General features: G+C 40.7%; 1 protein-coding gene across 3 annotated transcripts in view; it reads right to left on the minus strand.

The window, feature by feature from the left end:
- slc8a4a (solute carrier family 8 member 4a) overlaps positions 1-16,923 on the minus strand; it is a 28,763-nt gene extending 11,840 nt beyond the window's left edge. The window contains exons 1-4 of one of the 3 annotated variants that reach the window (XM_058627900.1): positions 16,601-16,923; positions 15,431-15,507; positions 10,171-11,581; positions 9,273-9,790 (exon numbers count right to left, since the gene is read on the minus strand). In XM_058627900.1, the coding sequence (XP_058483883.1) occupies positions 9,273-9,790; positions 10,171-11,514 (1,862 nt within the window). In that variant the 5' untranslated portion in view covers positions 11,515-11,581; positions 15,431-15,507; positions 16,601-16,923. The other 2 variants (XM_058627899.1, XM_058627898.1) reach the window with 2 other exon arrangements.
- Positions 16,924-20,661: the final 3,738 nt, after the last annotated feature.

Genomic DNA, 20,661 nt, shown 5'->3' on the forward strand with positions numbered 1-20,661 from the left:
ATTATAGATCATGATGTAATTCAGCACTCACAAAAAATGATTTGCAAAAAAATAAATTGAACCACCATTGTGTAAACATATAGTCCCTATAAATTAGGGCCACATGAAAAAAGAAGAATCACAATTCATCCGGTTTTCTTTCTTTCTTTTTTCTTTTTACATGTGGATAAAGATTAAGATTAAAGTCACAATTCGAAAACTTTTTTTCTGCCTTCTTTTTAGTGACGTAATTCTGTATTGTCACCATAATACATACATGGATATGTTACTGTATGTGACAGACCAATTACAGTAAAATGGAAATAAACTAAACTTAACCAGTTCCTCAGAAATGAGGTTCTGCCTCATTAAGACCAGGTTTTGGTCTCCATGAGGACGCTAGTCCTAACGAGGTCGGTCAGTGTTTTTGCACACACACTTAAACAAACCCATACAAAAAACACTGACATCTGTGCTCTATCCGAAACTATTGTGGGGACACAAGGGAAAACTGATTTTAGGCTTTCTGAATAAAATCTACACCTGCTCACGTTTATGATATCTCGATTACATTTTTCCCTCTAAAACTTCTTCCATGTAGAAACTGTAATTTGGGTCACTTTGTAAACTCCTTACCTGCAACAAAGTCTATAGAGAAAATCAATCAATTGTAATCAATTTTTATCAGTGTCCATAGGAGTTGTTGATCCACTACTGCCACCATGGGTTCAAATGTAATTTTTGCATAAATATACCTTTGTTCGGATTTACAGTACATCCGTGACCCATTCTCAAAAAAACGGAATTATCACTTTAAAACAGCGGCAGCAAATTAAGAAAACATTCATTCATTCTGACAAAATAATACTCACAATACAAACAAACCCACTTGTGCAGTGTTAGTGCAGCAGAACCAATGTTGCTGAAAGCAGCACAGACAACAGTGGGAGTGTCTCCTGGGAACACGAGGGAGTAATGAACCCGGCATCTTGTTCAGCGCTTATAGTGACTAACATTTTTCTACACCACGGAGGAGTCGCTGACTCCAACGACTTCAGCTATAGTGCACATTTTCATTGTCTTGTGAGGCAGTTGCAGCACATTTCTGTGTTCGGTTGTTTTGAGTGTATTTGCAGCGTGAATCAGTGAAGATGTGTTCTCAGTTTATTTGTGCATGTGCTCTGAAGCTGCAGTGTGATAAAGCCCTCGGCCACCATCTGAAATGGCTTCACATGTGCGGCTCACAAAGCGGCTAATGAATCTGTGGACGACGGCATATGTTTTCCGAATATGTGGATGCCTCATCACCCTAATTTCTCCCTGGACTTTTTTTGTGTGCCTTTTTTAACCATAAAAGGGCCAGAAAATGTCCTGTGAGTATGCTTTTGCATTTCGTAATTACGGTAATGCAAAAAGAAGAGTAATCTGCGATACGCTCGGTGTTAAAGGGTTAAATATATTAGACTAGATTATCTGGGACTTAACCGGGGAAAAGGGAATATGTGCCATTCAATTCAAGCTTCTTCTTTTTTTAAAAAGAGATAGTGTATTCATCCATTCATTTTATACTGGTTTTGTCCACCACATGAGGGTCATGGGGATCTGGAGCTAATCCAAGCTGACACAGGGCGAAAGGGCTGGGTACACACCGGACAGGTCGCCAGTCCATCGCAGGGCCAACACACAAACATTCACTCTCACATTCACACCTACGGGGCAATTCAGAGTGTTCAATTAACCTCTGCATGTTTTCTGGACTGTGGGAGGAATCCAGAGTACATGGAGAAAACCCATAAACAGGGAGAATATGCAAACTCCATGCAGAAAGGCCCCTGCAAGGCAACAGTTAAGTCTTATAATATGCGACCAACGTTGTGCTTTTTAATAGCAAGATGAATAAAGAGAGGCCCACTCAGAGCAGTTTTCATTTTACAACTTGTTTTCTTTTCTTGGTCTGATAATCAGACTTCTCAGTCTGATAGCCATTTGCTATAAAGGAATACAGTTGGAAAATTGGTGCCTTTTATCCAAATCTCGAGTACTTTTCAAACCATGAAAACACAAAATCAAAATTCAGTGTCATCTCTGGGCGCTCATTGTTAAAGTAGCTGAACCTGAACCTTTTTTTATTCAGCGTTTTCTTCTCCTCCACATTCTGCGTTGATTCAGTGAGGCTACTCCAGTCCTCCCGCAGTCAAAAAAAGAGCCTACACAGTAAGTTATGTGGACTGCAGACTCCAAATCTGCCTACAGGCAGAGGGTAAGTGATGTTGTCCCCGTATGTTCACCCTGGGAGACATTCTCCATCTGCACTGGGACAGACTGGAATTCTCCGGAGAGCCTGACAAGACAAAGAGTGAATTCATGAACACGACAGACTGTCAAATGTCCTTTGACTAAAAGAGGATGCAGCCATTCAGCTAAAGGATAAAAGTTATTTTCTTTTCAGATATTTTCCTTTAACAAGGACCCCACATTTGGAACAGGCTGGTAACAAGAGGGGTTTCTGGTTTGTGTTGTGTAGTCAATCTCCCCCCGTGCTCCTTGGTGTGCTGCTCACTACTCCTCTACCTGATTCATGACTGTTGGGTTAAAAGCGATAAAAAGGGACAAAAGATAATCATTTTATTAAGCTAATGTGTCAGCACCTATGTGCCATTCTGAAGTGTCTTTGAGAAAGTGATGCTACCATCTCAGGCTGCAGCACAGATAAACACTGACAAATACTGTTTGTTTATGCAGCAGATCAACATGATTTTTCGTCTCTCCCGTAAAGTGATACTCATACAGAGACAAAGGGATTTTGACATTGGTCATAATTTTTGTTACCGCCTGTATAAACACAACTGCACGACATCGTAACTAATCGTAACAGGAAGAGATTAGTGACATATGGAAACACCATGAGACTGCGTGCAGGAACAATGAATGTCAGTACAGCATTTTAATTTTTAGTTTTGTGTTGAAATATTTCAATTTATTTGACCCTGCTGGTGGTGCTATGGAATAAGTCTTAGAATCCTTTAACTCAGAGGTGATCGATTAAAATTCATAAGAAGTGTCCTTAAGCAAAGGTGCAGAAACTCTGTGTGTAGTCAAGAAGTGCCCAATTTTAGAAAAGAAACAAGCCAAAAAAAAGATTGTGTGTGAAGTTTATATTTCTTCCTTTCACCTTATTTATCAGTCTGTTGCTTGCCCTCTTGTCTCTCTCTCTGTGTGCGTCTCACTCACTGACTCCAGTCTGAATGCTAATTGGGATTCACACCGATGTGATTCGCCGAGTGGCGTCACTTTATGATTCAGTACACATTCAGGCTGTCGGCGTTTCCTGAACCTCTGGTGCCATAAATGCTAAATAAAAACACAGCAAGTGTCCATGACTTATTGATTTTATGTCCATGTCAGCAGAGCAAAGCACAGCATCTGTGTCTGGATCCAGACCTTGGTCAACCTCTACGTGAACTTATTTACTGTATTTAACTAGACAGCATTCATGCGAAATGTGATTATTTTTCTCCATTTGCAGTTCTCTCAGTTACGGAAGAATATTAGGACCACATGTAAAAAATAAATTTATTTAAAATAATTTATTCATGCAATAAAAGCATGAATTTTGAGAAAAAAAATCTCGGAATTTTGACGCTTTTTTTTTTAGAATTCATGCTGTTCCTTCAATTTCTTTTTTTTTTTTTACGTGGCCCTAATACTCTTCCGTACTCAATAAAGGAAATTCACTATGATCATTTATTATGAGAGCTTTTTATCACAATGTGTCCTACTATCATCCTGTCCTAGTCCACATTAATAAGAACCCCCTCACATTCTGTAACTGGCGATGTATGAGTGACTGCAACAACTCCCACTCCTCCCATGCCAATATAACATTCTGCTTAGTGGTTTCAGAGAAGGCACCACATGAAATTCAAAACACACCCATGTTAGGAACTTTGGGGCTCTGAGGCAGGAGGGATCTGTGGGGGGGCTTCATTGAAACAACTCTGACTCAAAGTCCTGCCATCCACCCAAGGCTGCCATGTTTGTTCAGGTAGACATTGATCTGGACTACATTAGGCATGAGAAACAAAGAATATCAGAGTATTGATTTCTCTTTTCTCCTTACATCTTTTTCATCCCGGCTTATGTAACTGCCCCAGTTATCTACTTCAGCTTCCACCATTGTATATAGTGCCACACATTCTGAGGCGCTTTTTTTTTTTTTTACAAAAAAAACGTAGACAAGAGGAAGCTGCACAACGCAGCCATCAAAGGGTCTGTGCACGTCTTCCGCTAATCCATAAACACATGACGTTAAATGGATCTCTCAGTCAGCCTGTTTATTTTTGGGTCCGTGCGCACAAACATCATAATCTATTTACTGCAGTGCAGAATCTAGACGGCAAATTATAATTGAACTGCATGCCTACATCTTAAACCACTCTTCTTGGCCTGGTGTCAAACGCTTGAATCCCAGCCTTCCTCCTCTTTGACTCCTCTGCCTGCTCAAACATCGACCAGCAGCACACACACACACACACACAAGGACACACAAAATCCAACAACGGTACAAACACACACAGAGAGACAAGGAGCCGCCTGCAGGCTCACTGCTGAGTGTCAGCTCTTTGTCCTGAGTATCCAGGGGAAGATTCAGCAAAGAACACACATATGCATTTAACACACATCTTGTTTAGAGACACAAAGATACCCTGACTAGCCCCTTTATTAGGTACATCCGTTTACAGTAACTACTTCATACAAATACAATACTTATTCCAAATGACTAATTAGACCTGCTGAAGTTCAAAACTGAGCATCAGAATGGAGAAGAAACAGAGACTTTTTAGAAAAAGAGGACATCATCTTCTGGTTGCAAACAAACTCCCATTGTCATTCACACCAATGTCCCCTCAAACAATATATGCTGGGCTTTATTTTCTATAAACGTGATTGACGTAACTTTGAAAACAGTTGATATAAGGTTTTTACAATGCACAACCATCTCTAGTGTTTCCATAGAATGGTCTGAAAAACAAAAAAAGGTTCTCTGAGAGAGAGAGGGCAGACCGGGGTTTGCGATGCTATAGAAAAGACGACAGCAACTCAATGCAACTACTTGTTTCAACCAGGCCATGAAGAAGAACATCTCTGAAACATACATTTCAAAATGTAAAGCAGATGGGCTACAAAAGCAGAAGACCTCAGCATGTACCTCTCCTCCTGACACTGTGTCCTGTGAACCTAACTAAGTGGCTGATGAGTGTAAATACATATGCTGCATACTGTATATGCTTCCGCCTCCATCTTTTAACGGAACAGACTGAGCTCTCCAAATTAAACAACCTCATAAAAAATTCAGTCTGACTCAAGCATGTGTGTTGCATAAAGCAAGACTTTTTTTCTTTTTTTTTTTAAACTTTACTGAAAGACTTTGAAATCTATTGAGCTGGAGAGCTTCGACTCCGAGGCTCTATACTCCAGCTCTGATAAATACCTTGTGCTGAACAACAGCGTTGAGATGTTGTCTCCAAACCTTTGATGGAGGATATTTTCGAAAAAATGCTGTAATTTGACCCAACTGGACCTGGCAGTTCTGACTCATGTCTGCAAACCTACAGCATGAGCAGAGTATTCCTCTTATACCCTTTCAGTTCCTGCACAGGAGCAACGCTCTGGCATTTCCCACAGCATTTATTCTCATCTATTCTTTTGGTAAAACTGTCCCGCTCAGCTGGACCTGGTTCTCCACAGTGCTTGCAAACTGTCGTGGAGAGCCAGAGTTCAAATAATATAAAGTTAATTGCAGTGCAGATGCTTGTGTTACTGTCATGCCTCAGTAGGTGAGGGTTTTATCTAAAGGTCTGTCTCCATTTGAGGGCTGACCTCTAATCTCTCGTTGCTACACACCCATTAGCCATAACATTTAAAGCACATAATTCTGTGGGTAATCAGAGGAAATCTCCCTGACAGTTTATTTTTAATTTCTACATAACGGTTTCTAGTTTCGTATTCATTTTTAATTCATATAATTAGAGTCCATTGTCTACACAGAATGTTTTACAGGGAGATAAAGAGACACAATAATTGCATTGATCATTTGTTTAACGGAACTCGACCACTAACATATGTGAGATGTGTGTGGTGTGATATGTCACTAATTCACTTTAATGCTGGACAAATGCATTTTATTTTACTAATCTCAGTTGCTTTGCTTGCTCTACATCCTGTACACTATTTTGCACTTGGGCCTCTTACTTGGATATTAATCCTTAGTGCTTACGTGGCACGGATCTGTGCCACAGGCGCACCCATGGTAAATTGCCGTGGGAATAATACACAACTCCTTATATGGACATCCTGTTTACAGGTCAAATATTCAGGCTTTTAAAAATGTGTGGGGTTTTTTTGTCGTTGAGTCAAAGTTATGATTCATTTTATATCGCATTTTTAGTAGTGATACAAAGTTGCAATAATTGTGCAGAACTCACAAACTGTTCTAAAAAATCTGACATTTAACAAAATAGTTAATTTTCCATATGTATATTGTGTTTACAACCAAACAACATAGGGCTTATCACCGTTACTTTTGAGATTAGGGATACAAAATCTATTGACCATTCCAAAGACAATTATTGCAACACTACCACCAATCACCAATGATGCTTTTTCATTGGTAACAGGGGCAAAAATAGTTTCAATTCAATTTTCAGGATCTTCAAATGTCAGAAGTTTGGGAAGCTCTGCTGAAAACTATATGAACACGATGTGGCTTGTGTTTTTACTGTATAAGTACAGTATACTGCCACAAGATTAAAACTGATAAATGGTTTCAGTGTTATGGCTGATCGGTGTACACTACCGTCTCATTATCTGCACCTTCTGTTCTCTCTGAGGTGTGTTGGGAACTTTCGGGACTTGTTCACCCCCTCCTCACTCACTTTAATTGCTTTGGAAACTCTAGAAGCTCCTGTTATCGTGTCCCTTTGGAGCAACATTTTGTTTCATGTGGGTGTATGCGCACACACACACACACACACAGGTTCATCCAACTATCCCTTTAAGCACTCTGCACAGACTTCCATTCATTTAGACAACCTAACCACCCCTAACCCAACCTTAATCCTTTAATTTAACCAAACCACAGGTGAACTCTTAGCCTGAAACATAACCAGTCCCTGGTTAAATTAGATGCTTCCTCATTATGACCAGATTTTGGTCACCATGAGGACTACTGGTGCTGACAAGGTCAGTGTTTATGCCAGAAAAAGTCCTAAGAGGCAACAAATACAAGATCTCTCACACACACATACATGTGTCTGATGGGAAATACACACAAGCATAATGTTGCAAAAAGCACGGACAAAAAAAGTGATAAATGTGTGCGAGCAAACTGTCACAAACAAACCGCGAGACAAAAAAGACAGATTGTAAGATCTTCATTCTCTCTCTGACACCATGCATTCACCTGACTCTCCTCCCACTCAGCCATCCCACGCAGCACACCTACACGCTCTGAAATCCTCTTCAGGCAGACCGATCCATCTGACACATCTCGCTGCATTTGTATTGTCCTTCGCTGTGCTGCAAATCGCTTTGTGAGGGACTTGATGCAGTCGAGGAGGGCATTTCCCTCTTTTTAAGTGACATCAAAAAAGGGAGAAAGAAATCACAGCGGTGGATAATTGCCAGGTTCTTTGCTCACCTCATCATGAAAAGAAACAGCACAACAAGTGCTTGTCATTATTCAGGCAAAACACTGCTACACAGCGTTCAATAGAAAAGCTGGAGACACATCAGACTTTCACTCTTCCTCCCTCAGCTTTCATTCCACCACTCTCCCCTACTGCATCCACGGATCCTTTTATTTCAAATGATCACACAGGCTTCATCACAAGCACCGGTTTCAGCTCAGTCTTCATCTCTACTGTGTTTCTGTGTAAGAAAGTGGGTATAACCATGATTTTACGTGATGAAAATACTTTTTTACTGTTGCAAAAACACATTCCCTAAAACTAAGATTCGTCAAGACTACACAAACAAAAACAATATACACAAAACACCTTAAGTCTCTTGCAAAAGCAAGCACGACATCAAAACCCACATCTAAAATGATACTTTAGCTTCTAAACTATACACACAAACACCAACAGTTTTATATGTGTACTGCAAACTGTATACAACTGTGCTAAATCTACAATATTTTTCACATGTCCTACTTGTCTATTTGTGTGGGTATATATTGTGTTTGTGTTCATATTTGCTGTTTACAACATACAGAAATCCTGTTTATTCTTAATTGTCGAATACAAAAAAACTAATCTGATGTTGATGTCCTCACATATGCATTCTGAGATTACGGGATTAATGTAAGTGTGGTGTTTCAGTTGCAGTTTCCAGCAAAGAGCACTTTCAGTTTTGATTATGTGGCTAATGTAGATGATATGTGTCTAATGTTTGTTATGCAAAACACAGACGTGCGAGGCGAGTTTCAAATCCAGTGCATTATTTTAAATTTAAGTGTGTAAGCAATCATAAATGACTGCAGCACCATTTCCCAGTGCCAGTGGTTGGTCTGTCCTGTGGTGTTTGTTCCTCATCTGTGTCGCCTGTGCGTGACCCGTGATGTCACAAACAGCAGCAACGCAATGGAGCTCAGTGATCGAAGTAACTGTTTTAAAAAGTACGGTTTATTTAAAACACTCTTGGCTAAATGCTATGCTAATCGGTCGGAAGATGATTGCGCCACAAAATGACCACCAAATTTGCATTGCTGTCAAAACTGAAGCAGATGACAAATAAATGAATGGATCCGATGTCAATCAGAGCTAAAGCGAAAACCCCTTGTTGTGTCAAAATCACAGACTCATTTCACCCGGGAGTGAATGCCAATTAAACACTCTCCCACTGGGAGAACTGGGAAACAACTCTCATACATGTACATCCTTTCATTTCTGCAATGCACTGAACGCCCATAAAACCTCTGTGTGTTAATTCATGCAGGTATTCATAGAAATATGCCTCTGTGCTTCTTCTTTTTCCATCAGCCTCACTGTTTCATTATCAGCCTCACAATTATCTCATCCTCCCACATCATCCATCCGAATGATCTAAAGTTCTTGCAGTGAATATATCTATGACTCATAAAAACAGTCTTTTCATCCTTTAGGGGTGAAGAGACAACCGACAGTAATCTAGCAGGACTGTTTAACGTACCAGTGTGTGGGCAGTAATGTATAATCAAGATATTAGAAGCAACAACAAGACATTGCATCGGAAAGAGAGGAATTGATACTCACATGGTCTCATCATTCTGAAACTCCAGCTTGCCCGACACCTCGTCGTAGTCCTCCCCGGCCTTGGCGGTGCCTTCGATGGTGTGGTACGGCACTGCCACCTTCCCCCTGGCCCCAGATGTACGGTGAACCTTCACCTGCATGTTGCCAATGCTTTCGCTGACCCTCATGTTGTTATTCTCAAATGTGAAAATGCCAGCGTGGTCGTCGTCATAGATGGTAACTGTGGCGGTGTCAGCGTTGCCCAGGGCGGCCTTAGGAGGGACGTGGGAGGAGATGCCCACCGTGCTATTGCTGGAGGTGATGGAGCTTGGCTCCAGGAGGGAAACCTCGGCGCGGTGCACAATTCGTGGGTTGCTGAGGCGCACGTAGAAGTGCTCGTCTTCCTCAAAAATGTCATCGTCGATAACGCCGACGGTGAATTCTTTGGTGGTTTCACCAGGCTTGAAGACCAGAGTGCCCTCAGCAAACTCATAGTCAGAGCCTGCATTGGCCGTTCCATCCTCTGTACGGTAGTCTACCTGTGTGGCACAGAGAATTAGAGAAAAAACATTTAGTTGCCGTAGTGATAATAAAATAAACCTAAAGAAGTTAAAAATAGGGTGGGAGATCACAAAAAGGAAAAATGTCAGTCAGCTGTGGAGCGGACAGGCCTGTAAAAACACCATCCAGTCATGTTGAACAGTGATGCATCAATCAAACTGCCATCAAAAATTCAAAAGTAGCCTTCTCAAACAGTTTTTCAAGGATCTCCAACCCTATCTGCAGTGCATAACTTGTGTTGTCTTTCTGCCTCAGTTGGGTCTAATCTCATCATAATTGTGCAAACTGTGTTAAGACATTTGTTAATAGCTAAAAAAAAAAAGTGACTATAACCATCTATTCTCATATTTCCTCATACCTTCACAGTGCAGCCACTTTCTCCTCCATGACGGCTCACTGACAGCTTGAGTGAACCACAGTTCTCAAAGCACTGGTAGTGAGAGGGCTCAAACTGCAGATAGATAGTGTTGGGATCTTCTTCTTGCCCACTGGCCTCATGGCAGCTCACAACCTTCCTGGCCTGGTCAGCTGCGTGTTTTTTCAAAATGTTCCCTGCTCCGATCATCATGCGTGTGGCCTGAATGCGATAGAAGGCCCTACTCTTCTGTTGCTGGACCAACACTTGATAGTTTGCCATCTCAATCAGCTGCTCCATATCCTTCTCCGGATGCCTCTGCTTCAGGTCCTTCAGTGTGCGGGCCATCTCCCTTCGGGCCTCCTCCTCTTGATCTTGCTCTGTGCTCATCCCTCCACCTTCCTCCACACCTTCCAGCATCCCATCAAGAGCCTCTTTGGGGTGAGTGTGGGAGTTGACACCCTGGCCGTCCATCTCCAGGTCCATTTTCGTGAACATGGCATCCCCTTCTGACTCAATGATGATGCCACGGGTTTTGTCAGCACGATAACGCTTGTGGACATATTTGTAGAAGAGCAGGCGTCGGTCTGCGATCCAGGCTTGCAGCACACAGAGAGGGAAGAAGAGGAAGGTGAGGACGGCCTCCCAAACAGCCACCTCTCCGGGGGAGAACACAGACAAGATGAGATACAGCCAGATGTAGGCGAACACACTCCAGGCAGCGGTAACAAAAAACACCCGGAGGTGCTTTATCTTGCGCGTTTCATTCTCGGGCACCACGTACACACAGATAGCAATGATAATGAACATGTTGAAAGCAGCGCTGCCCACAATGGTGCTGGGACCCAGAGATCCACCCTCGAAATTATGGCCAACCACTTCGATGACAGACAGCAGGATCTCCGGCGCTGATGAGCCAAGTGCCATCAGCGTCAGGTTGGACACTGTCTCATTCCAGACGCGCACAGTAGTCGTGGTCGTCTCACCATTAGGCTTCTTGATAGTGATCTCCTTTTCCTGAGAGGTGATGACCTCGATCGAAGACATGAAGCGGTCGGCGATGATGGACATGCCTAGGAACATGTATATGAGAGCGGCGAAGTAAACGATTGCGCGTGCCACCTTGTCCCCCACCGCAGGGTTTTGGGGGTTCCATAAGGGCAGCAGCACTCCTTCAGAGCAGTTGTCTTGACTGGAGCAGTTGTTTGAGATGCTGCTGGAATCTTCATGGCTGACGCTGCCCTGGGAGAAATGAGTGACTCCAGGGAGCAGAACCAGCAGAATAGAGAGGAGCATACATGGGGTGAATGGTGGAAAGCTGTTCAGGATATTCTTGAGTTGTAACATGGTTAGGCGATGATGACTGGAGACTGCTGATGTTCAGTTCCACTTTACATGTGAAGGTCTGTGCAAACTGAGAGAGACAAGATAGAGACGTGTGAGTGGAAAATCAAAGTGTTACATTGATTATGTAAAGGTGAATTGCTGATTCTCAAGGGCCCAACTTCCATGTGCCTCAAAAGGTTGAAGGTTATCTCTAGAGAACGCGCAGGTTGTCCATTCTGTGTTATCTGGGGTTGCTACAGTCGGTCAAGTCTAAGTTCAAATGGATTGACCACCAGAGTCCAGAATAAACTGCACTGAGAATCTACTGGTTTTCTCGGTTAAGTCATCAGGAAGTCAGAATTTATTGGATAGACACTGGGGGGCGACTCTGCTGGTCTGCTCATCTTCTTCAATAGAACATAATGTCAATTTTGTAAATCATGTTCCCATTTAGAGTAAAATCAATGATAATGTACGACACATACAGGTGGACACCTGTCTGTGTTTGCAGTTGACACCTTGGAACTTTCGTTCGTAAATGTCAACATTACGCAAAAATCCTCCTCCAAATCACAATTCTGGAGGCTTGAGAACATAAGTTCACAATCTTATGGGAAACGTCACGTTCACTTATCACCAGGGTCCAACTCTCCCAACATCGATACGAGATCTTGTTGAAAAATTAATGGCTCTGTGGGTTGAAATAAATAAATGTTGTGGCATTAAAAAAGCCATTATACCACAGTGAAAGCTAAAGGCAGTTCAAAAAATATTCCGGTGTGAAATGCTGGATGGTTGCCTTTGTTTCAATGCTCTGAATGATAATATCTATTGCCCAATCATATATTTTGACTATTTCTTTGTTAAAATTTATGATTTATCTTTTTTATTTAACCTTCATTTTACAAGGAAGTCACACAATCTCTTTCTCAAGTGAGATGAAGAACAGAGCACAAGGCACCAATAAGTACACATAATGTATCAGTTAGTTACTACTTTAGTTAATCAGTTAATTGTGAACTAATTCCTTTTCTTTCTTTTTTTTTTACTAAGTTTAACATCATTTAAGGGATTTTAAGTTTGAGTTTGGACTGAAGATTTTTCCACTACCAGGGCAACAATAGGAAAGGCTGTATCTTCTGTAGTGAAGTTGAGATGCAAATGAAATAATTATATGAATTAAAATTGATAACAATGTTTGGTTATTATATCAGAATATCTTTGGAACTTACATCAGATGTTCATGTAACTCCACAAGTGTTTACATCAGAAAGTCCTTATACACTCAGGCTCTTTTGTATGCAAATGATGTGGGATCAACAGCTCGGTTAGTCCAAGTTTGGAAAGCCAGAAGTATTGGCACCTACTAATCGTTGAATCACATCGTATTGAACTACACAGTCAAACTCCCACACATATACTGTAATGTGGTCATTGTGTGCTCAGCAGCACTGAAAATGTTACCGCTCTACACCGGCAGTATTACTGACTCAGTTCACCATGTACTGTTGAGTTCGAGGTGATTCCAAAAAATCAATCAGCAGTGAGTAAACAAGAAAAGAGCAGTTGTTCTGACGCAGACGAGACCTCCCGCAATAAAACGATATATTAAATGCTTATTTAAAGGGATAGGTGAAGTGTGGTTGTATCAAGTACTGACACATTGTCAACATTGACTACACCGTGTGGGCCTCCTGTGCCCTTGACTGCCATAGGGAGCGAAAATAAACATGTGCTTTAGCCACTCAACAAAAATCTCACCTTATAAACTCTATACCTGTTTGAGTCTATGATAGCTTAAGAATATGGTTGCAGCTTGCTCTTTAGTCATCTTTTTCCAACTGGACTATATTTTGTGCTTTAAAACTCCAAAGTCCACAGAGAAAATGGATTTTTACCCCACAACACATGGGAGCTGTTGATCCACTAATGCATTCCATCAGTAAGTTAAAAGTAAAATTTTGTGAATTTGGTGTTTGAAATCCTTTGTTCAGATTTACTTAAGTGAGGCAAACTTTTGAAATATGAAATAATGTAGACTTAAGCAGGCACACACAGTACTACAGTACTGACCTTGCTCAGTACTCCATACAACCACACAAATCCAAAATAACAAAACCTGAACTATACCAAAAACTAATCTTTAGCTCTCATGGAAGTAAAGCATTTCCCCCAGTTTTAAAGCCTGTAATATTCTGTTTATTGCTCCTCATTTTCCCCTCTATCTTATGTAAGCCATTTCAACTATGTCGGTGGGGGAAAATAAAACAATTTCACAGTGTTTTTCTTGGCAGAGCAGTGACCATATTAACAGCTTGATTGAACAATCAAGGGAGTGGAGCATCAATAATCGTCAGAGGGGAAAACATGTGCACCAATGTGAGAAGAGAGGAAATAAACACTCAGCGGTATAATTCGGCATTTCCCAATTCAACTTTTAAGACATTCCCCCGTCTCAAAAAAATAGGTTTTCCACCTGAAGCAGAAGAGAGATGTCAGCACATAATGTGCAGCCCACATGCAGCAGAGGAAAAGCTGTACTCTCCACTCTAACCTGCATAACAGGCCGTGTGTGATCTCCATCACTCCCTATCAAAGGCTACATTTCATGGTAAAGCAGTGAAGCACAGCTGTAGAAATTAGGTTGTCAAATTCTTCTGTTGCCTCATAAATAAACAACAAACAGATTGTTCTTGTGCAGCAGCAGCAGCAGCAGCAGCAGATTTGAGCAGCGAGCTCAACATCTGTGTGTCAGATCAGCACCACGGACAGTGACTCCTCAGAAGGAACCAGTGATGAGTGAAATGTGACAAAGCCACCTGTGAAAATGTCCTAACTTTCGGAAACCATGAGAAGAACACACTGTGTCCGTCACAGAGAGAATTAAATATTCCACAGCACTCTCATGTCGGTTCCTCCATTTCCATGCAATATAATAATATTATGATATTGCCTTTGGCAAACAACGCTGCACAAATTTTGAGTGGGTGATGTTTCTATGGCAAAAGCATGTTCTCTCCAACTGGCGCAAATGTAGGGAGAGTTTTTTTTCTCGTTCTCTTTTTTTAATCAATGCTATAGAGACAGAAAGTGTCTTTTGTAATGGTGTCATCCACTGACACGTAGCCTTTACTGTGTCACGGAACAAATTCTTTCTTGTTTCCCTGAAGCAGACAGGATTTTCTTGTTAACACGACAACTGTGGCCTTTTGCGATCGATTTTTAAGGTTTTAAGCTTTTTGTAAACCAAAATCTAAAATGAAATTCTGACACTCACTTAAGACATTTTATTGATTAGAAAAACACAATCCCGGGGCAGGATCACCACCACTCACAAAACCCCACAGTTCTCTGCCCTGCAGCTAACATTAAGCTCATTTAAGAAAACAATCTGACTTCAGCTACTGGCAAGTCAGTTCCCCAATTTAATCATGTTATCTCTGCTAGTTCCAAACTAATAATACAAAAAGCACCTTTGACCCAAATGAGACAAGTTGATGATTTAATCCTCAGACGTGTTCCTGTTTCAGAGGAGTCTCTGGGTTGGCAAGTAAACACTTCAACATAATGAGTCACACACTGATACCATCAGTGGTTTTGTGAGAGAAGATGCTTTTTAAAAGGATGGCAGACGTAATTAGCAATGAGCAATAAATGCCATTCCTACTATCTTGGGAAGTCATAAAAACAAGCGGGAGGAAAATGGGGTGGGAAACCCGTACGAAACCTGGCTGATTCATTATGTCGAATCAAGCCACGATCGATAAACTGAAATATGAGCAGAGATGACATGAACAGCTGGTTTGCATGCAAGTGCAGTATATGAGCCTCCGAGCCCTGAATAATGGTGGAAAATCTGGCTGCTCGTACAAGAATATGCTTCATTATTTGGACTATATACTGTGTCTTTAACATTGCAAGAAAGTATATTACTCACCCAGGTGCAGATGTATGTGAGTCACCTCGGTGTGGAAGTTTATGGCTTCAGGAGGTGAACTTGCCTTTCATGTTGCTCTGTGGAAGGACAGCTTCTTTTAAAGAGTTGTTTTTAAACATCAGATTAAAAAGACTCCCTGTAATTGGAAGATTAGAGAGTTTTAAGAATCTTATTAAAAGATATGAAGGGATTGTATCTTCTGCAGCTGGAGTAAAAAAAACAAAAAAAAAAAAACAGATCAATTAACAGCACAGTTGCAGATAGAGAGAATTCAAAAATGTTGAATTACAAATGGGTTGAGGACCAGAAGCAAGATTACTGCACATTACAGATGCAAAGGAGGAAAAGCAGATTATCCCATCATGAGAGAGAAACAGAGTGAGTCAATTTGATGCGCACACCACACCACAGCACAGCACAGCACAGCAGTCCCACCACACATACTCACAGAAAGCTAAGAATGTCAGACCCTGGACACACCGTGGATTCACCCTGCACCACTTCCACAGAGGACGACAGCCCGTGTGCCAGTCGCACCGCCTTGGTGTGCGGGCTTGTTGCACTGGTGACGCGTAGATTTCCACGGTGCTTCTCCAATATCTTTTTTTTTTTTCCTTTATTTTGCAAATCACAGGTACCTCAGCAAACTTAACACTGTCTGATTAGTTCATTGTATTAAATCTCTGTGTTTCCCAGCAACACCTTCACCAAATCTAACAAAAACCCAGCCACATTGCGTTCTCAGCTTTATCCTCTCCAGGCTCTACGTGCGACTGTTGATGCGTAAAATAATAAATTAAAAAAGCATGACTCTGTCTTCATCCGTCCCGTTTGTCAGTCAGTCAGAAATTCTTCACAATTGTCATTTGCATTCTTTTTTTTTTAAATCCGAAAAATAAACTGAGTTGTGATGGAGGGGGAAAAATCTGCTTTTCTGTCTGAGCTGGAAAACGCAAAAGAACCAAAGTGCACATGAGGAGTAGGCGTGAATGGATGGTGAAGGATTGAGAGGACACAAGAAACCACACACACACACGGGCGCGCGCGAACGCACGCGCGCACACAGATCAGGACACGATGGATATCAGGTAAAAAAGAAGGGATGGTGATGGCAGACAAGACACAGGAGTGTGGTGAAAGTGTTATGCAAATGGAAGCGTTGAGTCTTACTCTTGCGGTGGCCAGCTTTGGCACAAGAAGCGATGAGCGCGATGGAAAAGCAGTAACACTGCAGAAACAGGGGAGGAGACGTTCACATTCAGCGCTGTATACGCGCACGCCGGGTCCTCCTGACTGCATGCGCATCAGGAGTCTGGGATGAATGACCGTTCCACTGCTACATCCTCACATTCTGCTCATGAGTGTTAATATCAGCGCCATAACCTGCTGTTTTAAGCTGAAAGCCAGAGATCCAACACTCGTTAGGAGACTCACAAATGCCAGATGTTGCCTGTACATGTGATGTGCTGTAGGTTTGCAGGTTTGTTGTAGTCTGGGTGGTAATAAGGTAGATACTGTATCGACCACAGAAAAAATTACTTATTCTGAGTTTTACCCTGAAATATTTATGTGGAATGTCAATTAATCATACACATTATTATACAACTTGGAGAAGTTTGCAACTTGATGATTTGTTTTCTCGAAAAACAAAAGTATGGGCAGTTGAAACTCATAACAGCGAAGAAAATTCTGGTGAAAAAGGTGTCACAAAGCCAAATGTATTCTTAAGTCAGAGGAAAAACAACCCTTTTTAAGTCATATTGATGTCATTGGGGTGTGTTTCTCCAAAATAATACCAATCAAAAAACCTGCATTGAATGCTAAGCTATTGGTTTTGACAGCCAGATAAGGTTTTATGAAAGTCTGATACTGAGTTGCATTATCAGTACTGTACGATCCAATGTGAAAGCACTGTGTTGTGTACAAACCCAAATTGCAATTGTGTCGCTTATTTGAGCAGAAATCTCACTTAATAAAATCTACAATGATATATTTAGAATATGCTTGCTGCTTTATTTGGCCCTATTGCACTGGAAATGAAAGTTTGTGTTCTGTAACCTGTGCACACCCACACCAAAGTCCATCGAGAAAAGCAGCGATTTTACATCACAGTACACAGGAGCTGTTGACCCACTGCTGTCTCCATCAGCAAGTTCAAAAGTGTTATTTTTGTGACTCCTGCATTGGAAATCCTTCATTCAGTTTTTCAAGTGACACAAACTCACCGAACAAGACAGCAGTGCCCATGTCTCTGTGAGTTAAAATTACAGATTTTCTCTATAGACTTTGGTGCAGGAGAGTGTGGTTTAGAAACAAAATTTTGTCTCTTTAATATCTCCGATCAGCCTACACAATAAGAACTGTATCCATATGTATCATCAGACTTTAATAAATGTCCATTAATGAATGCAGTACTGAGGTTACATAAGCTAAGCTATAGGCTTTTACCTTAATCCTACTATTAGAATGCCAACACTGCTACAGGTAAGCCTGTCTTTCCATTTATCAGATACAGTATTTGGTGTAAACATGCTGACATTTAACATATTGGACGTAGTCACAGCCTCTGCACCCATTAACTGAAATATTAGTCCTGTGGTCATTTTAACTTCATTTAGATTGACATGAATACATTTAATTTATCCTCCAGCCGCTACAAACGTCTTTACCCAACAATGTGTCATCGACTATGGGAGTGTTGGACCACAGTGTGAGGAAACAGCACACGGCTGTAGCACAGCTAAAATAAAATATAGCTTCCATTTGTATGAAATTCATTTAGCTTTTATTGGTGGATGATTGCCTGTAATAATGGTGGAAATCTAGGCCGTAGAGCACCTAAAGGGATGATTACGGCAAACTTTAGATTACACTGGGATCTGAAGACACCAGAGGAAGGGATGCACCCAAAATTACATTCAAGTTTCAGGAGCAGCAAGCTAACACTTTATACTGTAAACCGAGCCTTTTAGAAGGGTCCAAGTTGTAACCTGTGACAGTGTTTATGTTAACACATCCTGTACACGTAATATATTCATCTAAAGCCTCCACGATGACAACATTCTGAATATAACCCACGCTCCTATCAGTGTTATAAATGTATGACTCGTAACAGAAAAGGTCAATTTGTAACAGTTATATTAATGGATTGTCCCTTGGGATGAACCATCTGGTCTTTTACGGTGTCCAATTCAAAACATACTATAAACCACATTGATGGAACATACATCACCCACATGATATATTTACATACATAAACATATATAAAGGCTCTCATTTCCCCACCCACTCATCTTGTCAACGAACCCACAACACTCATTTAGTAAATGATAACAGATAATCCATACATTTAATATAAAAACTAACTTAGATTGCAATAACTGCAAAGAACAAGTCATACGATATACAATATGTGCTTATAGGTTGGTTGATGGTTCAGTTCAAGATATTATTTGCTTCTTACGTCACCTTTTTTAAAACCCGGACATCCACACATCACATTCTCCTGTGTAATCCAGTCAGAAAATAATATACAATAACTGTCACAGGCTATATAGCTTCACATTTCACTTCCTGACATTCAGAACCATGGACAGCACCCTTAAACCAACACTAGTCACACTAGTACTTCATGTCAAAAATTGTAAAATTAAACTTTAAACTTTTTAATTAAAACTTTTGTCTGTGATTAACAAACAAAACAAGCAAAACAATCAGTCATTCCGAAAGTGAAAATAGATATAAAGAAAGACAGAAATATAACTCAACACATTAGGATAATAAAGGTTTGCCTTTAGGAAGAGCAGCTCATGAGTAATGGTGTGTAATTTTATTATAACTAACAAAACATTTTAAATCCGATTAATAAATTTCTTTCATGTTGGTAACATCAGCCTCAGGCTTTTACCTAAAGAAATACCTAAAACATTTTTTTGGGGTGTTTACAGTGCTGACTCTTCTTTTCAGAAAAACTGGATACCAAAATCCTAATCCTCATCTGCAACTAGTTATTCCAATTAGATGTTGCATGAAGCTGTCCTCTAAAATTGTCTGCACCGTGAGAGTGTACAAAGACAAAAGTAATTCAAACAGAAAATAAAGCTACAGAAAATGTGAGGTCAACTACAGAATAATCAATAAAAGATTCAACAAAACAACGAATAAACGCTTCAAAATATCACCAAGGGACTATATATGGTCAATCTACAGAGCTCCCGGGGGGATCAACAATAACAATACTGACGCTTTAACAAATCTATCAGTCTCATCAATCTATTGGCTTCCTGACCCCATGTGGACAGTCCTTTTATCTCCCACAGGCTTCAGGTCTTGCCAACTCACAAATCTATGGCAACACAGAAAGAATCACAGTGATTATTCACAACTGAAAATATACAAAGAAAGTTAACTAAAAATGTTACCCATAAATAAAGTTAACTAAAAATGTTACCCATAAACTCAAAACTGCAATTATATGTGCAAAATATAAATAAAAAAAATACAATAACACTGGGTAGCCCACCCAGTGTTATTGTATTCTTTTGTCAAATGTTTTGTGCCCTGTGGACGCTGCAGGTGATGCAGCGTCCACAGGGCACAAAACATTTGATTTGTGGTCACAGCAACCTCAGCGGAGTTGTTTGCGTTGCTACGGTGACAGCTCTACTTTGTAACTCTGGAGGTTGAGTTGGTTTTGTGGTCCTGTTTATCCACACATTGGTACTTGCTCGCAAGACAAATAGATTTTAATAAAACAATGACAAAAATACTGTAGTATAATGTTCACTCTATAGTGAACAATAAGGGCATAAAATCTTCATTGAATAGATAATGCATTGTAGTCCTGTGTGTGAGGGAAATTCATAACCCCAGCTTTTAGTGTAATTAAATATGATTTATTATAAACATAGAGCCATTGGTAGTTGATGATCTGCTGTGGCGACCCCTAAAGGGAGACGTTATTGTACAGACTGAGCTAGTATTAAGTTTGGCTCCAAGAGAATTATATAATGTGGTTATTTCTTGCCAGTAAAAAGCCAATCAGAGCCTGGTGTAACGCAATATATAGATAAAGAGCTGAGAGCAGATTATTCCAGAGAGAAGGCGTGTCTTCCCGATTCTAATGAAATCTGTCCAATGTTTATCTTGAAGACTGATCTTCAAGAATTGAAGGTGGCCTCTGTTCTCCTTGGTCCCATGTGTATTTAAATAGAATAGAACAGAACAGAATA

Source organism: Solea solea, chromosome 4 (assembly GCF_958295425.1).
Source record: "Solea solea chromosome 4, fSolSol10.1, whole genome shotgun sequence".
In the NCBI taxonomy this organism is placed as follows: Eukaryota; Metazoa; Chordata; class Actinopteri; order Pleuronectiformes; family Soleidae; genus Solea; species Solea solea.